Below are 21,516 nucleotides of genomic sequence, written 5' to 3'. Positions count from 1 at the left end.
TTAATGAGTTTTTATTGGGAGCCCGACCATTCTTCGTCATGCACCGTATTATGGATGCAAATAGGATGTAATTTCATTAAAGGGACGTTACTTCGAATTACTTACGACCGCGCGTCGATCGCCCTCTCCCTCCTCCCCTCTCTTCATCCTACCCCTTTCTTGTTATGCCCGCCGCGGCATTGCACCGCTCGTAATACAGTTATTTGCGATTTTAGCGGCCACCACGATGAGAATTATAATGTCCCCGAAAGATTGATACGGTCTACTCCCGGCTTCTGGTTATGCTGGTAGCGTGCTCTTGACAGGATCGTTGAATCATCGATTTTTATATGTATATCACGATGAAAGATCTCGCCTGGTGTTTTTTTTTTTTTTTTTTTATCAATCTGTGCGAGTATATAAGCTTTGCATTTTGTAAGAATGATTTTAATCGATCCGGTGATCTAGCACTTTGTAGTGGAGTGATCGTCTTTTTTTTGGACGTTAACGAGATTGTTGTTTCTATGAACATTAGTCGATCGATTTTATTATTTTTTGAAGAAGCCTGTTTCTTCGTCGATGGAAAAATGGAATATATTTTATCCTGGATAAAATGGGATCCTCTATTTTAACTCGCTGATTATCGACGATATTAACCCTTTCCGACCGTCGAATTTTCACTTCTATCAGATTCCCAATAATGTCAATTAAAATTGATTTAAATCAATTGAAATTTCAAATTTATTCAATTTGACACTTTCCTTTTTTTTCAAGAATTTTTTAATTTTCTCCAGATTCCACATCTAAGAAACAAACTATACGCGAAAGAACATTTCTTTCGCTAAAAAGACAGAATTTAGGTTGGGAAGTGTGAAAATCAACGAACTGCTGGATTCAACGTGCAAAATTCAATATCATCAAAGCGTGGTGAAACTCAAACAGTCTGACAATTGCAATCATCATAATTTACACGGCTCTACTCTACTCTACTCTTTCTATTTTTATCGTAAGCATATGCGGAGATCTAGGGAAAGTTTCAGTGGAGAATGAAACGTGGGAGGAAAGCTCCTCGCGATGTTTGCTCGGGCGCTACAACGTGCGTGCCGCGCTATGCGTCATTATCGGACAACGAACGCAATGAAATGAGAGAACTGGTTCTCCCGTGTTATGTCCATCCGTCTGTACGATTGCCCGCCGGCACCGGCGCGGCGGTTCCTATTCGTTGCGGAACCGCGCCATTTTCTTCCCTGCTCACTCGTCTTTTGTCACCTTCACGCGTTGCTTTAATCCTTTTGTCACGGATTCAATATTTTTACCTTTCAACTACCTTCCCCAAATAATTAATTTCAACGTCAAACAAAGAATATCTGCTTTAAAACAAATTTCTACGTATCATTGATGATTTATATTGGACATTTATTTGTTAATAATTCTTTGACATTTCTTTGCGACGGAAGCGCTATGTAATTGTTGATTTACTTTTTGGCAATTAATCTTTGACTTGCAATGCTTATTAGAGAAGTATTTAACAAATATTTTGAATATAAATAGTAACAAGATATCAATTGAATAGAAAAGGTTTAAGTTCGACTTATAGAATATATAGCTACGTAATGTTACTGATGGAAATGAATGTAAATGGAAATGAATATTGATGTAACACTGTGCTGGAAATCTTGGTGATCGGTGATGGTAAACTTATGGTTGTTCACCGATAACTTCTATTAATAATTCTTTCTGGAAATTGAAAGAAGAACTACGCTTAAATTACGTTTTATATATCCACATGATATAAGCTGACTCGAAGAAGATCTAATCGAGAGGAAGAGGAGAATTTTGGCTTGAAATTTCCACGATTATCCTCACCACGAAAAACATCTTCATCGAGCAACGACTAAAGGGATAATTTAATAAAGAGATAAGAAAGTTTAAATTCGATAATGCAGGAAGCGTGTCTTTCGATAAAACAAAGATCCAGTGACCAGCGTACACGTAGAGGAATTTTTGCTTGCGGTTTATTGCCAGCGAGGTCGGCACACTGAATTTCTCAAATATTACATTATATCTCGTAGGATGCGTTCAGAACCTGTTATCTTGTCCGATAATTGCGGCAAATGTTTATGACGTTGCTTGGATAAATCCTTATTCCCCCGAGTTTCTACCGTGAAAACAATGTGAACAAAGTCAACACGTGCAATTAAGAAATGAGGCAAGCTTTATCGAACGAGATTATAATTGTAACGAATAACACTGGCGTACGTTATCAATTATAACGATCGTAGAACGTTGTGAAAGTCGACGCGAGTAATTTCCTCCTCCTTAAATGGTCTTATCAACGAGATAACTGGTTCGATCGCAATATTCGAGTGGTGTATCGAACAAAACTCTTTCGACGAGCGCCTCTTTTTAATTCGAAATTGCGTTCCTCGAACACAGTACCACCGCAATTATCGCATTATGCCTTATGGATGATATTCTTAGATTGCTTAGAAGTTATTTTAATTCCAAATACGGAGATTGGAGTTCAAAAATTCTATGGTTCAGCTTTCGGAATTCCTATTACTTTTCTTTTTATCAGTAAGAAAGAAAATTATATGTCCATTGTTAAAACAAAGTACCAAACGTATCTCAGACAATTAATTTCTTCCTAGTTAAAAAATTCCTACTATCCTAATTCTCGATTTCGAATGTCATCCATCTACGTTAAAAGGTAAGAATTGTTACCTAAACGTCGTAATGTTATACTTTGATTTGGTTAATTTCTTCTTCGTTTAAAAGTCTCCATTTTCCCAACTCTCGATTCCAAATATACACCTTCTATTCTCCCAGAGAACGTAACCTAACATTTAACCTAACCTAATCTAACGTCCAAACATTCTAATATTATATCTTTTGAAAAAAGCCAACAAGAGAAATGCAAATCGCCATAATTAATTTCCTCTTCGTTCAATAATCCCCATTGCCTCGACTCCCGACTCTAAACATCCTGTTCCAGCAGAAAACCAAGACAACTGCCTAACTCGCATCTTTCAAAACCCATATGACTCTTTCCAAGATTCCACGAATCCTCCGAAGCATCCGTCACGGCGTCGTCTTATTAGTACTTGGAAAGGAAAACCGACGACGCTGTTCATTCTCCTTCGTTATTGCCTTTTATGGAAATGCAGATCACTCGGAATAATTTCCTCCATGTCACGTTACGCGTTCTCTCGTCGGTTTTGAAAAGCTGTAAACGACTATGTACATCGTTTTTCCCTTCGTGAACGTCTCTCGCCCTCGTCGTCCATTCTTCCTGCAGCCGGTCATCTCCATGACAATAATAGAGATATTTCTCTCTCTCTGTGGCGCTGGTCGGCTTCGAATTCGAGAAAGCAACGCGTTGTGTCCCTTTTCGGAACGAAACTCTGGGCCCGAATGGCGAGAGAGCAACGGCGAGAATAGGAATTAGGAATTAGGCGTCTCGTGGCTGTCGAAACGGACCCGGTCCCTCTTCTGGTGAAACTCCGCCGGTGGAAAGAATAAGAAAAAACGTTGAATAGGGCTCTGTGGTCGGTGCGCATACCTGGACCCTCGACGACCACGAACGAAATGCTCTTCCTCGTGCATCCAACAACACGAATATCCGGGAAATTCCGGCGAGAAAACACGAGCAGGATGAGCTTTGTCCTGCAACCTTACGTCAGAGAATGGTTAGGATGTATGATTCGGTTTTCCTTCCAAGCGCGTCTCGTGTGGATTTAGTAAATTTGAGGATTGGCTAGACTTTTGTCGATTGAATTACGCTTGAAGATCGTTTGATCTCGATGGTGAAGAAAAATGATGTTTTTTGTTTGTTGTTGACAGTCTCTGGTGTTTTAAATTTAGAAATTCTCAGGCGCAACTTTTAGTTCGAGTTAAGGAAATGTGTACAATAAGAGGAACGATTCTTCGAACCACAAGCAATAAGCGTTCGTTTACGTGTATAGATGTGAAGTCATACCATAGCCTATTCTGTTACACACGCGTATTAACTTCGGAGTAAATTTATGAATACCAAGCGTGTCGTTAGAGTCGATCTTCATCTTTTAAGATTTATATTACCAGAAAAAGTTTGGACAGTATCGTTTGGAGATTTCACGATAATAAAACAGAGTTGTAGAAGTTTGTGACACTGCAAATAACGATTCGAAATATATATAACTTTCATAGGTAAAAGCTACATCGGACGCTTCCATCAATTTCAGCCTCCTTCAAAATCAGCATCTAACGTAGTAGGAAATCACATCGCTCTTTTTGACATCTGTATCACGTAACCTACGATAACGAATCTAGCAATTCCAAGAAGAGAGGATGATAACTCACCCTGTTTCCCCCAATGGGCGATCTTCACATCTTCAACTCCATCAATGGTATAGGAACGAAAACGAACGTTAAAGAACCAGAAGCTGTTTTCCTTCACTCTCGATAATCGGTCCCAATCAGGGAAGTCTATCGAATCGAGAAATCGAGGGTCGATCTACGAATCACGTGGCGCAGCATCGGACATCTTCATCTGGAACGTGTCCGTGTGCAATTCTCCGAGACTCTCCTCTGGAGATCGCGTCCCTCCTCCCTCGACTCCACTCACGTCTTATATCCTCGCCTTTTCTACGTCTCTTCTCCTCTTTCTCTTTCTGTTCGCACAACTCACGTCCGGGCAATCAGGTATGATTGGCTCGATCCACGCTTTCGCACTAACCACTTTATCAAAGCGTCCGTTCTAAATAAACCTGCATTTGATTACAGCCCGTGCCACCTTGTCGTTATCGTCCCTTATACCATCTCCTTCCTTCGCACCTTCCGATCGAATCGTTTCACTTCACCGCCGAAGAATTATCTCGTCGTTTATCCAGCTGCAACCGATCATCGGCCGATCGTCTCACGGAGAAACAAACCGGTCGCCCCACACCACAACAATTTCTTTGGATCCTGTGATTTACCGAATCGCCAATTACGAATTACCTCGTGAAACCATTTTCACGGGAACAACCCAGTTCAAATGATAATCCAAAGTGAATATACACGAGTATAATTCGAGTAATCCAAAGAATCTGTAAATGGAATTTAAATGGATCGTTTGAACCGTAGGTTTACACGAGAAACTTGGAGGAACGACGAGGAGTTCCTACGTTCCACGAGCCGTCACCGACTATTAACAATCTGAACGATCACGTCAGCCAATCCTCGACTTGACAGGTCCGCGAGTCTGACAGACGCCCTCGGTTCCCCTGCACCACACGATTCCTCCCACGGAACGAGCTTTCTACCTCCGACACTTTCCAACTTCACCAATCAGCTCCTTAGAAATCGATCCCTCCGAATCTCTCTTCTTCTATTACTTATATATTATTATATATATATATCTTCTTAACCGCACTTATCCTCGAACTATCCTTCCTATCGTAAATCTTCCTCGCACAACCTCCATGTAATCTTCGTACACGCTTGACGTCAATGTCAAACTACGTCAAACTACGTCAAACGACATCAAATATGATCAAACAACGTCAAACTGTATCGGACGTGATTAAACTCGCGGCACACGTTACATTTCCCATAGAAGCTCCTATTTTCCTCGTACTTTTTCGACGCCTAGAGGATCGATTAGATGGAGCAGGAGCAAAACCTGGCGATCCAGTGTCTCGTCGACGATCGAATGGTTGCGTGGAACCGGTAGGACTCTGCTTATTCCTTGGCGGTCGTCTGGCTCTGGCGGTGCCGTTGGACGAGAGGAGCACACGACACGACGCTTGGATCGAAATAGTGTTCGTAGTGTTGGCTTGAAGCGCGTCGGAACACAACTGAAGCGGTAGGACCACCCAGTCGGTCGAGGGCCCCTGCCCCGTCCGGATACAGTTCCCTCAGTATACCGTGCAAGCTCTCCCACTACCGCCTTCTGCCTCCTCTCCGCCACGCTATACTCCCTGATTGAGCTGGACTCTAGCAGGTGCCTCAATGTCTTACTCCGGGGATGGAAGATTGCTTTGGCAAGGGAGAAAGAAAAGAAGAAAGGGAAAGGAATCGAGAGGATAGGAAGGAAGCAAGAAAGAAAGAAAGGAAGGAAAGAAGGAAGGAAGAAAGAAAGGAAGGAAGGAAGGAAGGAAGGAAGGAAGGAAGGAAGGTTGGTAGACTACCTCCAAGGATCGTGTCTGATGCCTGATTGGAGAGGGTGGCAGGCAAGGTAGACGCCAGTGATGGAGAAACTCGGTATTTATTAGAGGGTTCCTGCCTGCGTCCTCATTTATCCCGTGCATACGGAGATGAACCAAGAGGAGCGTGGCTCGTTCTCGAACTTGATGAAAGTCGGATTGCCGATCCTTCAGTGGAGAATTTGGAGATTATGTGATCGTGGGTGATTTTCAGATTTGGAGGTTATTTTGACTCTTCTGCTGATAAATTGGAATGTTGTGTTCGACGATACCAGGTTTTTAAATTGAGGATTTATATGATGGAAATTAGTTGTGATCGTGAGATATAATATAATAATAAAACAATAATTAATAATAATACTATTTCTGTTAGGAATTTGCCCGATTCATCTTCGAATTTATACGCATTTAATTTCATCTTTAGTGATCTTCGTAAGAAAAAAAGAATATTTTGTAAAGAATTTAGCTTTCTAACTTTACCTTTGTTATGATTCTATTGTTTCGTGGTTTTATGTATTCATTTTCCTTACTGATTTATGGAAAAATATTTTTTTCAATCTATTCTTTCAAATCTATTGCTTTGTTTTTTAAGTGGCCAAAAGTTTAACAAGTGCCATAGCATATTTTGTTACGTGCAATTCGTAAAACAAGTGCAACAACTTTCTCCCCTATAACCCTATTTCCTTGACGTCGTAATTCCATGATATACCGTGTTCCGTTTCGTGATCCCAGCAATTTGATCTTTAGTTCTTCAAATATTAAAAATATATGTATAGCCAGGTTCGACACGAAAACTGCTTCTATCTATTCCACGTACCCATATGAAACGTCATGTAGGATAAAAGAATAACTGATTTTCAAAGTCTACTGGTTAGGAAATTAATACAGGTAAAATACAACAAAATTATACAAAAGAAATGTATAAAAGTAAAACTAGGATTTGTTGCTTTGGCAGAAATGAATACGCTCTTTAATTATACGCAAACACGTATGCACTCTACATTCTTGAGGATACTCTGCTCTTCGATTGACGTTTGTATATTTTACGAGAATCTTATCTCGGGTTTTAATTTGCAACAAACTAATTAAAATTTCTGCTTGGATATATCTGCGCATTTCTTATCTTCTATAGAAGCTACGTATACACTAGACCTGTATGCAATAACTCATAAAATCTACTCCAATCTAAATGACAAAAATTCCACGTTCATTCCTTAGCAACCACACGACATCAAACTATTCGCATAAACCATTCACAAGAAGATACTGACGTCGAAACTCGTAAACCTCAAACTTCGCTCAATTAAAACACCGCTCGCGAATTTACGAGCCTAAAAAACATCCTGTTTCGCTCTATAGTTTCCTATCGATTCTTCCAATCTTGGATCTTCTCTTGTAGAACGTGACACATCCAACGTGCAACTTTGCCACGGCGAAAAAAGCAGAAGAGACACACCATTGGAGAAAAGAGGAGAAAAAATAAGGAAAAAATGGTAAGCAATTAACGCAACGAATCACAATCCGATCTTATCGGCGGCAGGGACGATCGTTTTAAACGATCTTGTCCCCTCTACCAACGTGAAGATAACGCAGAACGGATCTTGAGGATTTAAGGACTGTCATTAAGGCGCCTCACGGTGATGTCTCCCTTAATGGGCGTCGTTAAATTTGCATGGGGCTTATCGTACGTCGAGATTAAAGCCAAACTCCAAGGAAAAACCGCGTTTCTCGCCTCCGACCTTCGGGCTGCTCGTGTTCGAGTTAATTCGATTACACGGTCGCGCTCTAAATATCGCGAGGGTGCCCTTCGACTCTCGTTCGAGAGTAACGATAGGGGGAGATAAAATGTTTGGCGATAATTTGCAAGTCTGTTGCCCATCGCTCCTCAGTGAGTAATCGATTTCCGATTGCGTTTAATTGCATTTTCACGAGACGCCTTGTAGCCTTCGCCGGTGGTGCTTGTGATCATATTTCGTTTGATAAAACGGACGATAAATGTTTTCTTTTTTTTTCTTTTTTTGTAATGTCTTTCATGATACAGCGGAGAATTTAAGATAGAGCTTTTTAGGCAATTTTAAGTTTCAGCTTCCGAGGTTTTCTTTTTCCGAGTTATTGGTCAATGATTGGACCGTGGATGTATTTATTTTATTTTTATATATCATGTATATTTTATACTTTCCTGGATTCTTTGATGTCTTATAAGTGCATAAAAATCTGCAGTATATTAATGAGTTAAACCTTGCAAAATATTTAGTAATAACATTCTCCTGGCCTTAATTTTACGCAAATTTGTAAATTTACTGCTAATTTCTTGCGATTAAATGTTTTCCTTCTTTTATTCGCAACGCATTTAAATATTAAAAAGATCCTGCTAAGTAAATACACAGATAAATATGTAAAAAAATAAAAGTTATCTTTGCGTAAATGATCGAAAAGTGATCGCAGGAAATACAACGTCAAATTCACAGGAAGGAACACGAACTCTCACTGAACATTGCGCTACCACGTTGCTAACGACAGGTAATTCATTAACTATGTATCGACCGTCGTTCGGTGAATTTCAATTAAGGATTACGAACGTGGTTATTCCCATCAAATGTTGCGATGAATATTTCTTTGGATAATTGCAGTTCTTTCCAGAAAGAAGTCCTTAATTGAATTATTTATCTCGACACGAGTTCAGCGAGAGACGCAAATTCAACGAATTACGTTGTTACCGCAACACGTTTATTCACCAAGGCACTTCTATTCGTTCCGTCGCGCTGACTACGTTGTCTTCGCAGCAGTGAGTGACGGTTATAATTGAATGCATCTTAATCAGTTGTTAATGTAACGTCTATGTAAATTATTTCTGCTTTTAATAAAGTTAGAAGAATGGAATTATTAAGACTTCGTTCTTCCTAGCTTGCTTCTTTTACACATATTGTGAGAAAAATTCTATCTCTCTATTAATTACACAAAGTTGCGGTTCTAGTGTTATTACCACCCAAGTTATTAATTAGATGAATATGTAAAATCACGAAAAAAGTCCGACCGAACATACTGTAATACGAACAACTTTCTGTAAAAGAAAGCACGTTTCTTCTTTGTAATCTTCGTGTATATATTTCAAATTCTTAATCTCAAATTACTTATAAATTAATGAAACATAAGAACTATTTAATCTTCACTTCCATTCCTTACTCCTATTCTTATTATTTCTATCATCCATTCTTATTCCTTCGTGTAAAATTTCAAAAATCTCGTGCCCAAAATACCCAACCAATTTTCTCTTCGATCTGAGACGTTCATTTTCCCATCCATGACAAGCAAACAATCTCCATCTCGCGTCTCCCATAAACAGCAAATTGCCCAGAGTCGGGCAACTCGATATTTCTCCGAGTCAAGTATCTGTCGCATAGGTTCCGCGGAGTGCACGCGAACCCATCAAAAACAGCGGCGCGCATAAAAGCCATGGCCCCAGGCACCGTTCCCAATGGTAAATCACGGCACACCCCCGTGGGGTCTTCTATGGAGGCGGCGCGGCGCGGCGTGGCGTGGCGCGCGCGACCGCGCCGTTAGTCGCGCTCATCGAGGAGTTTCAGGCTTTTCCACAATCTCGATCGGCCGTGTGCAATTTCGTGCGCGACTTACGTGCATGAGCGTGAGATTTAAGTATATACCTGCTTACGACGGGGGTAATTCCACGTCGTCGTACCGCCATAAAGCCACGGCGTGCAGAGTTCACGGTTATGGGGTCTGAAACTCGCTCTTCTCCTCTCTATCCTCTCGCTCGGCCACTACCCGCTTCACGACGCAACGCGCGTGTCTTCTTTTCACCTACACTACCAGCCAAAAGTTTCGAATTTTACTACGTGTTTTATAAAAATTCAAAAGTTTTATAGACAAAGTTAAACTGGAATTCCTGTTGGCTAGAATCATGCTGAATTCTGAAACATCGTAGATAAAGATTAGGTATCTCTGTTACTGAGAATTGCAAGAATTACGTTGAATTGCGAAATTTCTTGGAAAATTTTCACTATCTGCGTTCAACGATCGACGAATCTTCTGGAAAAAATTAGATTGGAATTTTTGTTGATTAGAAGGGTTGATTCAAGTATCTCCGTTATTTAGAAATTTCAACAATTACACTGCACTGCGAAATTTAGTAGAAAAACTCAGGTTAGAGTATTATAAAAATGTGACGTCTCTCGACGTATTGTTGAATGAAAATTAGTCGGTTCTATCTCCATATAGCGTATAGAACATAAGGATATAAAGTTTCAGCTCAATAATAAAATTCGCTTTATAATTTAATTCAATATACGTAGCTACCCTGCGATATAATCACACAATAAGATGAACGAAATATAACGAATACCTTGTCTTAAAAAACATGAAACATATATTGAATAGAAATTGAAATTAAATTAAACACATAACACGCTGAGGGGTGATTTTCGCAGTCGTCTGCAATTGAAAAAATAATTCCAAACTTTTGATCGGTAATGTACAAAAGTCGTCTCTTTTCCACCTTACCCGGTTTCCGTCCCTTTTTCGTCTCGTTCGACTCGCGTCGCGGGTCTTACGGGGCTTTACGGTCCAGAGTCATGGGATCGTGGACTTGCTGGATCCCATGATCGATGGGGCTTTGGCTTAACCCCCTCGGACTGGACCACGTTGTTGCCTCTGGCACGCGGTCATACATACATACACGCGTTTCTTCTCGTCTCTTTTTCTCGATATTTTCCTTCGTATTCTCGATCCCTTTCGGTATGTCCTCTCTCGAAACGCGCTTTATTACGTTCGTATGCGACGCTTGCGAGCCGCGAGTATTCAACGACATCCGCCGGGCAGGGTTGATGGGGATTCCGGTGATTCATGCGGCCATGTTGGAACCCGCTGAGCTTGAGATATTCGCGATTAACGCGAGGTGCCTGTAGAGAACGCCAGCCGAGGGTTGATGGCTACTTAAGAGCAGGATCGTTGAAATGTTGGCAGTGAAGCTGTCGAGGATGACGACGCTCTCGAGTATCGCCTGATGCTTTTCGTAGATACTTTGTATGTGTCGCTTTTTACGATGGATCTTGTAGTATGCGATTTCGCCACAATCGGCGTTGGTCTGCAGCTTTCGTTGCATCGTTTAAAAATCTTAACAATACCCCGCGTTATTCGTATAAAGGACTGATAAAAAAAAGTGCCTGAGATAATTGTAAAGTTCACTTTTCGTTGCATCCTTCTCATACAATCGAGTCGTTCAAATAAAAGAGTAGTGACATATTTTCTACTCGCAGGATAATTCTAAAACTTCCCTCTTCACTCGCGATAAAAGAAAAAACTCTTCGTTGGAAAACAAGAGTATGCACCGATATGCTTCGTAGTCACTGTACGTAAATCGATCCACTCGTGCCGTGGAACCACGAAACGCGTTTGCCTGAAAGGAACACAACGAACGCATCGCCATTGGTGGTGGAAGCCGCGAGCAACGAAAGAAGTCATCACTGGCGGGGCAATCGTTCGAACTAATTGTACGATTTCGTTACGATTTCTTGCGGGGCGGTTGGTCGATTTCTGCTGCGCGCGGCTATACCCTCGCAGCTCCTAATAATATGTGGACGGAGAGATCGTGATGGGATCGAAGGGATTATTACGCTGCACAGGGAGGTGGCCATCGCGCAGCAACGTTCGGAATGGGGGAAGTGGAGAGAAAGGGGGTAGGTCGAGGGATCGAGATAAAAGCAGGAAGAAACCGCGACCACGAGGGGAACGAGAGGGTTAAACAGCGGTTTCGCTCGAGCAAAGAGGATAGAGGGTTGTGGGGAGGAGGCCGAGTGAGAGATTTGAGAGTAAAAGAGGCAGATAGGCGGGTATACCGGGACCCCAGAGAGGATAATTGAGTTATTACTGCAATTGTAGACCACCTTGGAGGGCCCCGGAACGACCATAACAGGTTCTGAAAATCGCATTCGTATCTGCCTACGATTCTCCGGCTCTTTAGCGATAAAGGATTATCGTGCGCGTGCACGCCGAGGGATGCGAGCGTACGCGACCAGGATTACAACCGGAAACCACCGGCGAACGGAAGGAGAATGGCCACCGTATAAACTGATCGCGAATCTTCCATAGGAATTTCGCGGATGATTATTGTATTAGGGTTTTTTGGGGAGGGCGGAGGAGGGGAGTCATTTAATGTCTCCAAGAGATAGTTAAGTCCAAATAAACTTCCTGTGGATTGAACAACATGCCTAAAAGTCAGTTATTAGTTCGTATTAAATATTTTTAAGTTACTTGTGATTTCAGATACTTGGTACTGAGTTATGATTTGTAATTAGTTGTAATAGATTAGTCATGGAATTCGAAATGTTTTATCATTCGTTTCTGACGTGTTTGTCTTCGTTCGTTGTGACGTTTAAAGTCGTCGATTATAGAGCTATTTAGCTTCGGGGTACTCACCACAGCTACTTCGAAACACCGTAACCTACTGAACCACTAGAAACACAGGATACTCACCTAAAACAGAAAAAGGAGCAAGGTCAATTATTATTAGCTAATCCGACCGAAAATATACGATGGAAAGATGAAAAAGCGCAAAATAATATTGTTTCTCGACATTAGAACGCGCAAGCTAAATTATAGGCCAAAAGTATTTATTGGATTTTGACGATCGTCGAATTTTCGAACGGAAGATCTCCTAAAATTGGCTTCTTCCGTAGACAGCTACGTCCCTACGCTTATCGTCTCGAGACTTGGACTTTTTTACGGAGAACACCTGACGCCACGTATCATATGGCCGATGCCTTTTAAAAATATTTTTACCAGCCGACGGATAATTTCGTTACACTGATAGTCCTTTCGTCGAGGAATTTTAAAACATTAAAATCAACATTTATTTTAATAATAAAATATGTAGCATAACACCTGTATGTGGATACGATCTTCCAAATTCATCTGCTATAAAACTTTCCAGAATCTCTCAAATTTCTGCACTACTCAGCTTCCCTGGCGGTAAAGTCCCACGCAACCTCTTGCGGTTTTAACAACTTTCAAAAAACCTCTTCAGCATCTACCACGCTATAAAACGTCCCAGATTTCTACACTGTGTAGCTCATTAATTACAAAACTTCCTAAATTCTACCACTACGCAATTTGCCCAAAGCAAAATTCCTCGCATCTTTTCGACCGTGCTACCTAATGAAACTTCCAGTAAGTCTCCATCTCTCCGTTACAAAACTTCCCAAAAAAATCCTCCAAGACGAAACCCGGCAAATTCGTCAATTACGAAACTGTTCAAATATTATCTAATGCTATCAAATACCACTGCACACTTCTGCCACAGTGAAACGTTACACACCATTCCTACCTACAGCCACGTGATCGCCAACACGATTTTCTCGTTTCCCTTCTGGAACTGTACAACGCGTTAACCCGTTCCGTTATCAAACTGCCCGCGGTCTCGAGATACCGCCAGCACACAGTTTGATAGGAACAACATAATAATCCTCGCGAGGAGATGCCAGCCGGTGGAAATAGCCAGTGTAACGAGACACGTCCCGGTAGCGTGTAACGAAAGCGGGCATAGAAATTAATGGGCGGCTGCGGATGATAGTTCACGAGCGCCTCCTCGATGTCCTTGGCATCGAGGCACGTCAGAACATGGCCTCGCGGGAGATTTTAATCTCGAATTTCTACCGAAAGAAGCCAGTCTCTACCACATCCACACATGCACGGTAGCATGGCGGTGACTCAGGAACGCCTTTTGGAGAACGGCGTATTTCTAAGAAACGCATCAGAGGACCCAGGCCAAGCCAATCCGCCACCTTGGCTGCGGGCTAACCGAGTCCCCGGCAAATTAAGTCGTTATTTCGGCAGATGCTCGGTTCGCGGAGATCGAGCACGTGATCCTCCTCTCCGCGAGAGAGGAACACGCGTGTAACGAGCGTCAACCTCTCGGCCATCTGTCTCTCTGCTTAATTGTCGGGGATGACCAAGGTCGAATCGGAGTCGCGGTGTTCGCACAAGCAGCGCAGGTGTTTTTTTTAGGCGAGAGGGTCTTCTGGTACCCGATTCAGGGGTCGAGCTTTAAAAGAATTTTGTAAGACACCTTCGCACTAGTCTTTCTATTAAAAAATTTGTACGTCGTGGCGACTGCACGCGCGGAGCGGCTGACTTTTTTCGACGAGAGTACCTTCTGGGATTCGATGTGGAAGTTGGACAGACGCGGAGGAAAGAATTCTTTTTAATTCTTTTAATTTTTTCATTTAATTTGCACTCTGCGTTTCCTCTTTTATTGAGAAACGTTCGTGTCACGGTGGTTGCGCATACAACGCAGGTGAGTCTTTTCAATGGGAATGTCTCCCTAAATTTAACGTGTAACGTGTCGTGCAAAGTGATACAATGATAAACTCCTTCCATGTAGTGAGAATTCCATTTCCATTTGAATTTAGGCAGAATTTACGGAACTTGGTGGAATTCGGTGGATATAGAAAAATGATAATCTCAAAGCAGGTTCAACTGATTTTTTAGAAATTAATTTTTAAAATCGAGCCTCCAATTACGGGGAACTTCGGTACTTTAAAGTTGATAAAATAATATGTTATTTTATTTATAGAATAAATCCAACCATACTCTCAACCCCTTTTAACACTAAAATCCCTCTAAACAAATATCTAGATAGTCAATCTAACTTATTGATTCGAAGAAACCACACCTAAGTACCAGAGAAAGCAAACGATACCTCAGAAACGCGTTCCTCTCTTGCAACGTCGTAGCCAGCCGGAATGGCCGTGTTCGTCCTCTTGTTTTCTTGCTCGCGCCGATCGAGGCGTCGAGGATAAATCGTCTTAGCAAGAGTATTAAGAGAGCCGTGAATTCGTTCCCATACACCGCACGCATACGTTTCTGAGCTGTGAGAGCATCGGCCGGTTTCGGCCACGAAAAACGCTCGTTCACGGTTCTGTGTGCGTTTCTAATCCCGAAAACCTACACCCCATGCAAATTGCGGGAACGTTTCGAGATCGTAATCTAGTCGAAGCTCTAGGAAAAAGGGTGGCTCTCCCTTGTCAAAGTAAAGCCGGGCTCACGACTCGATCTGGTTTCTTCCCCCCGCTCTATTAATTTTTAATCGACAGATTATTAATCGAACAGAATATCGTAATCGTAACTGTTTAGTTTCGCGCTAGGTAGATCATTGAAAACTAAAATTCCTCTTTCCTGTTTCAGATGGAACAAATGGCAGAATTTTGCGAAAATTTACAATTCTGTTCGATGCAATTCTGTGAATATTTCAGAGTTCGGAAAATTAACAATTGATTGACAAAAAATTTCGAACTTCCGGGAAGATCTTAGAGCTTGGAAAATTAAAATATCGATTATCGGAGAAAATTATAATTTTCTCGCGTGTTCCATTCTTTTCGGATTCGTGGCAACTGGTCTTCAATCGTGTCTGAAGTTTCCATCTTTCTCGGCAAAATTTTCTGTATAATATGAGACTCGAAGGAAACTCTCATTTAATTGAGAAAATGTTATATAAATTAAAGGGATTTATACAAGGTTTTAAGAGAATGTTAAGAGAAAGATGAAGATAGAGGGCGGGGTATAGGAACCAGAGTGTATCCTCGATTTGCCATGAAACTCCCTCTCGCAATTCTTCTTCCCCCGAAGACAGCAAGAAAGCGAGGCTCTTGACGCGAACGAAATACCAGACCCGTTTATTATTGTTTCGTTCGAATGTTTTACGGCGGTCCGGCTGTCAGGAGGAACTTACGGCGTACGAGATACACGCAGCCAGAGCCCTTTAAAATGTTGCAAGGTGTTCAATATATTCGGCAGCGTTCGTGTTCCGAGGCGGTTGAAATCGTCTTCATCCCATCACTGGCCGAACTGCCTCCGGCGATGAATTCGTAATTGAGGCGTTAAATCTCGAACGAGCCGTTTTGGCTCCTTCGTGAAGATCTATCCGGCCAGGGGAGAACCGCAGACACAACGCAGTCCACATCTTCCATCGACTTTCCAATATTTCTTCCGTCCCATTTGCCATGTTGATAATCCTAGGTTTCAATATATTCGTTCAGGAGAATTTCCATTTTACATGGTTCAACCACCTTTTTCATAGACTTCTACGTCCCACCTCTAGGGAAATTAAGGAGTTTTGAGACAATTTCTCAATTTTATTGGGATCTTTTTATAAAAGTTTAAGAGTTGGAGTTTATGTGTAAGTAGATAAAAATAAACAAAAATTGTTTCGATAATAATCGATTAGTAAAAAGATAAAATATGACAATGAAACTATTCTTTCAAAAGGAAAGACGTCAATCTATTGTAAGTATAATAAAATGGTATTGTTTATTTAATTGCTTTTTTAAGAAATTAAATACCACAGCCATCTTGTATCATTAAAAAATGGATGCTAAACTAAAAAGTTAATTATTTCCATAATTAACTATAATTTCCCGACATTTCTGAACAAAAACAGTCCTATTGGTTTCTGATTCACAAACCAGTTTCAACTCTTTCGAAAATTGAATTCTCCAGAGGAACAAGCTATTTCAAACCGACTTCTTGGAGGAAGACACGATGCCAACACGATGGATGGAGAATCGAACGTGGACTTGATTCTCCGTCCACATAAGAAAGCGAGGCGGCTATCGAGGACGAACGTTCGAACCGCGACCTAAGCGGCAAGAGCGGGCTAAAGACTTGTCCATTGTCTTTATTTTGTGTTCGTGGAACCGGCCGGCATGCGGCAGCATATTTCGGAGCTTCTTATACGTTCCACGATCGGCGACCAGCCTCCTCTCGCTTCTCTGCGTTTCCACGTCACGTACACACCTATATCCACATTCGATATACCATACATTTAGACATATTTTATACAGAAACTTGTCGAAAATCCCTACGTGTTCCATAAAATCCAACGATTAATGTATTAAGTACAATCACTTGAAATCTTTCTCTAATAAGTAATTTACAATTCTACTACCTTAGAAAAGCTTTTACACGAAGATCTATGGAAGTATAAGAAATGTTTATCATCGTCTGTATCATTAACGTCAAATTAATATCAGGTAATAATCGAAGAATCAACAAAGGTAGAATTAAGAAGATAATCCTAGCTCCGTGTGTCATTAAAAGGCTCAAGGGGGAAAATGATACAAGGAAGAAAATTATCGTTATAGGAAATTTTGAATAAAATGAAACATTAACGCAAGAGTGTATATATCTCCAAACAGGGTAATTAAAAGATTACCATATCTACTTGTAAATACCTAAAAATTCACACCAAATTTCTTCACACCAAATAAACACAAATTCTACATATCGATTCTTCCACTTATTTTCCATAAATAATAACAACAACAGATAATGTACACATTCGTGAAGTTTACGAAGTACGTGATGCTCACGAAGCATGGAGGTTCGCGAAGCAAAACAGCTAAGAAAGAAGGAAGAGGGTTGGCGCGAGAGAAAAGGGTCGGGCGAAAGGGAGAGCAGAAAGGAAGAATACAGAGAAGGGCATGTAACGGGAGGACGCGGGGATATATAAAGGCACGATGTATCGAGGTATACAACGGGCCTAGTAAGTTACACCTTCCGCCCTTATCTGTGAAGATCTGTTCGGGTACTCGGATACCCGGCCGCCTTCTGCCTCCATCTTCCTCCTTTCTTCTTCCTTTGCCCGCTTATCTTCCTGCTGGCTGCCCTCTGAATAACTTTACTACCGGTTTCCAGTGCTCTGCCTCGTGCCAGCCACTAAACTTTCGGGATAACGCGCACCTCCTACGCCCTCGCCGCTCCCCCTGCCCCCTTTCTAAGCGATCTACGACCCTGAAGATCGCGTGGGCGTTGGAACGAGTGTTACGAGAAAGTAGATCATCGGTATTGAGGCATCGGTATTGAAGCGTCTGTCGAGGTGAATTTTGGGATGAGTGTACGGTGTGGTTTGTAAAAGGGTGATTTCAGTGGACTGGGTGTGGAGAGTGTTGGAAGCGAAGTTGTTGGTTTGAGTTAAGGAGTTGAATTTATCGAAGCGTGAGTACTAGTGTTTACCATTGAGTTTGGTGTTGAACTTTTAATGTCTTCTACGTGGAACATATGATTGTTAATAGTTTAAATTTCCTTAAAGTACCTCAATTGAAACTTAAGATCCAAAGACTCAACAATTTTTATTAATGCTTTTCTTTAATAGTTTTATGTAGGCTGATCTGTGCGATATTGTTGCTTAATGTATGCTGTTTGAAGCATGAGACGTCCGCAGTTCTATGTATATTACAAAAGTATAAATTATCAGATATAATATCTTTCTAATATTAGAGCTTCCAACGTGTGATATACTCTATGCCATAAATTACCCACAGACAACGATGTAATACAAACAAAATGAATCAACAATGATTCCATCTTACTAATTGAAAGCAACGTGCACATGTTCCACAATTGTAAGAACAACAAGTCTGAGATTTCATACCTTGACCAATCATCTACGTATTAACTATCACAATAACGACGTAGTGTCTGAAATGTGACTTTTCACAAAGATACAGCTTTTCTAATAAAAATCAAACAAAATTTCCAAATACACGGAAAGACGAAGAAAAAAGCTGGAAACCATTTGCTAACACGCAATTTCACTCATTAACAGCTACATCCAGCATGTGAAGCATCGTATAGAGATCTCGAATCGAATCTCAACGAACTCGATCGGCTCCGATACTTTCACCCGGACGTTTATCCCAATTTACCTCAACAGTCACGAAACAATACCGCGAGAGGAGATCGAGTGTCCCGCGACGTCGGCATAGGGACATCGATCGAAGATACGGTCGCTCGATCGACCAGCGAGATCTCGTCGATCCCCGAGAGACCGACTCTTCCTATCGTAAAAGTTACCTCCTCAGCGTGGATCTACCGCGTTACCTGAACCTTTTCGCTGGGAAGCTGCCGTCTGTGCATTCCCTTTGCCTCTTTCTTCCTTCTCTTTCGCAACCCATTCTCCTATTCTTCCCTCTTTCATCGAACCTGGCCGCTGTGTGCGTCCTCGAAGAGGTAACATTTGCATCGGGACGCGTTTGCACAGAAGCTGTGACGGCTTATTAGCCTGTAAGCAGCTGCGTGCCGGTAATGAGGCACAATCTCGCGTTTAAGCATAATACATACTCGTCTTACTAAGTCTCTCGGCCTTTCCAGTGCCTCCCTCGCTCGTTTTTGATACTTTTTTCTAAGATAATTACTGTTTTCCTTCCCTTCACTGGTAGTTTCTTTGTGGTTACTCGCGGAGGTTTAATACTTGCGAATTGAATGATGGAGATATTTGGAGGCCAGAGGCAAAGATGAATGGCGCTTAGGGGATCAAAATTTTGATACTCGAACAGATTTCCGCACACTCTGTTACAATTTAGCGATCTTTTAAGCAATTAAACTCTTTATCCCCAAAAGAAGTATATAGTTGATTTGTTAACAGAGTGACGTGTCTAGCTCGTGTGGAACTCGTCGGTTTTGAGATATCTGCAAAAATTAACCGTAAAAGTCGATTATTCGTTAGGATAAACGTGTCATAATTTTTTCCTCAAGCTTTCTCTTCCAATTAACGATATATGTATGGACGTATAAAGAGAAATTTCCTTCTCTTCCTAATATGAATTATAATCCCAATGAATGATGCTACACAGAAATCTCACAGAAGAAACCGATAACAAAAACCAGCCCCCACCCTTTATACTCGACGCTACCATTCAACCTTTAACCTTTCACCTCTTTCCATTCCAACCACGCCATTTTCCTCTCCCGTCCCTTCGTTACCCTACCCCCTTTCTCAACATCCCAAGGCACGTTTTCACTCGTCAGAAGCTCCCCGCTGGCAGGCATCCTCCTTCGACAAACGTCTCGAATTCCAAGACGGGAGCGGTTCGTGCGCAATTTTCGAATCCACTCCGCCATCGTAGCACGCAAATGTAACTGCTTCATCCTGTTAACCTCCACGTCGAAAACAAGCCGCGTTTACGCGGGAATTTAATAATTGCCAACGTTTGGAAGGAGACAAACGTCGAAACAAGACAAGATGAAAGCGGTGGTATACACTTACAAGGACAGAACTCGAATGGACCGGCGTCGATTTGGGTGAAACGTTATAGGCTTGAAGAACAGCCAAAAATATCAGATACGTATTTTTTGGTAGCTACGATAACACGAGTTTAAGGGGTAAAATCACCCTCCGAAATTCGATCCCTTAAAAGCAAACTCAGAGATGGTTACAAATAGAAAAAGAAATTTAGTAATAGAAAAAAAGTTTTTAATAACATTGTAGTGGATAGTTAGTGCTATTAGACAACAGGTCGACGACGATACAATACAAAAAACACATGAATTCCTGCGTAAGCTGGTCGCTACGACGAATGAAGTGCATCTGTTGAAACAAGTAGGCGCGTTCGCATGGATGACGACGATTCTAATTTATTCTAATTCTTTGATATAGGCTCGGCGCGCGCGAACAGCGAAAAATGAGTTTCAACGTAGAGAAATTAGAAGAACAATTTTTTTTCTGTATTTTTTGTAAATTGTAGGTAGCTGCATTTATTCGCGTTGTTTATGCGACGAGGAATGTGGAAACGCTGGTGAACGCGGATGAAACATACGAAAACGCGGTTCTCTTTGTCCGTTGAAGATGGCAGGGAATAGAAAGGAGAAGAGGCGTACAATGTCTTTCTTATGACGGGCTGGGTTCGGTTCGGTAAAAAGTCGATCGGTTACAGGGAATCGGCTTGCGGAATGTAACGTGGCAATTTAACCAATTTGCAGGGAATGGGAGCGACCACCCGTTCCTCCGTTTTATCTACCTGTCGTCGGATGATTGCCATGGCAAGCTCTAAATTTCTACGTGTGTCGAGTTTAACGTCAATTAAACATACTGAGTTGTGTCTTGTATGAAATGTTTGTGCGGAGAATGTCGCAGTAGTGTAGTTTCTAAATTCAAAGATGACTATGAGATAGGCATGTCATGTGGGCCATTGTCTGGTTTACATGAGCAAGATCGTGCAACACAATCTGTTGTTAAGATAAAAGTAGTCAAGCCACTCGTAAATGGAACTAGCCAGTTTCGCTTCTTACAAATTTCTCAATTATACAAGTAGTACTTAACTTGTCAGAGAGCAAATGATTTATCTTGATGGAATTAACTAATATGACGTAATAAAATTAATTACGATATTGTATTACGTACTGTAAATAAAATAAAGTCGATGAAATATATATACTGCTGACCTTTCGTAACAAGAACCAATCACAAAAATGTGATTTTTATGAAATATATCTTTCGTAAATTTATTATCGGATCTATCTTCGATCAATCGCTATAACAAGCAATCTATTAATCAACGATGAAATTGGCCACGCTCATTGT

General features: G+C 41.3%; 1 protein-coding gene across 2 annotated transcripts in view; it reads right to left on the bottom strand.

Moving 5' to 3' along the window:
* ci (transcriptional activator cubitus interruptus) overlaps positions 1–21,516 on the bottom strand; it is a 145,834-nt gene that overhangs the window by 67,378 nt on the left and 56,940 nt on the right. Inside the window, exon 1 of one of the 2 annotated variants that reach the window (XM_076620452.1) lies at positions 9,809–9,886. The exons of the other annotated variant lie outside the window; for it this stretch is intronic. Within the exon in view, the coding sequence (XP_076476567.1) occupies positions 9,809–9,849 (41 nt within the window). The 5' untranslated portion in view covers positions 9,850–9,886. Of the gene's footprint in view, positions 1–9,808; positions 9,887–21,516 lie in introns of those variants that run through there. 2 annotated transcript variants of the gene reach the window in all.

Source organism: Bombus vancouverensis, chromosome 8, assembly GCF_051014615.1.
Source record: "Bombus vancouverensis nearcticus chromosome 8, iyBomVanc1_principal, whole genome shotgun sequence".
In the NCBI taxonomy this organism is placed as follows: Eukaryota; Metazoa; Arthropoda; class Insecta; order Hymenoptera; family Apidae; genus Bombus; species Bombus vancouverensis.
This window is presented reverse-complemented; position numbering and strand designations above follow the sequence as displayed.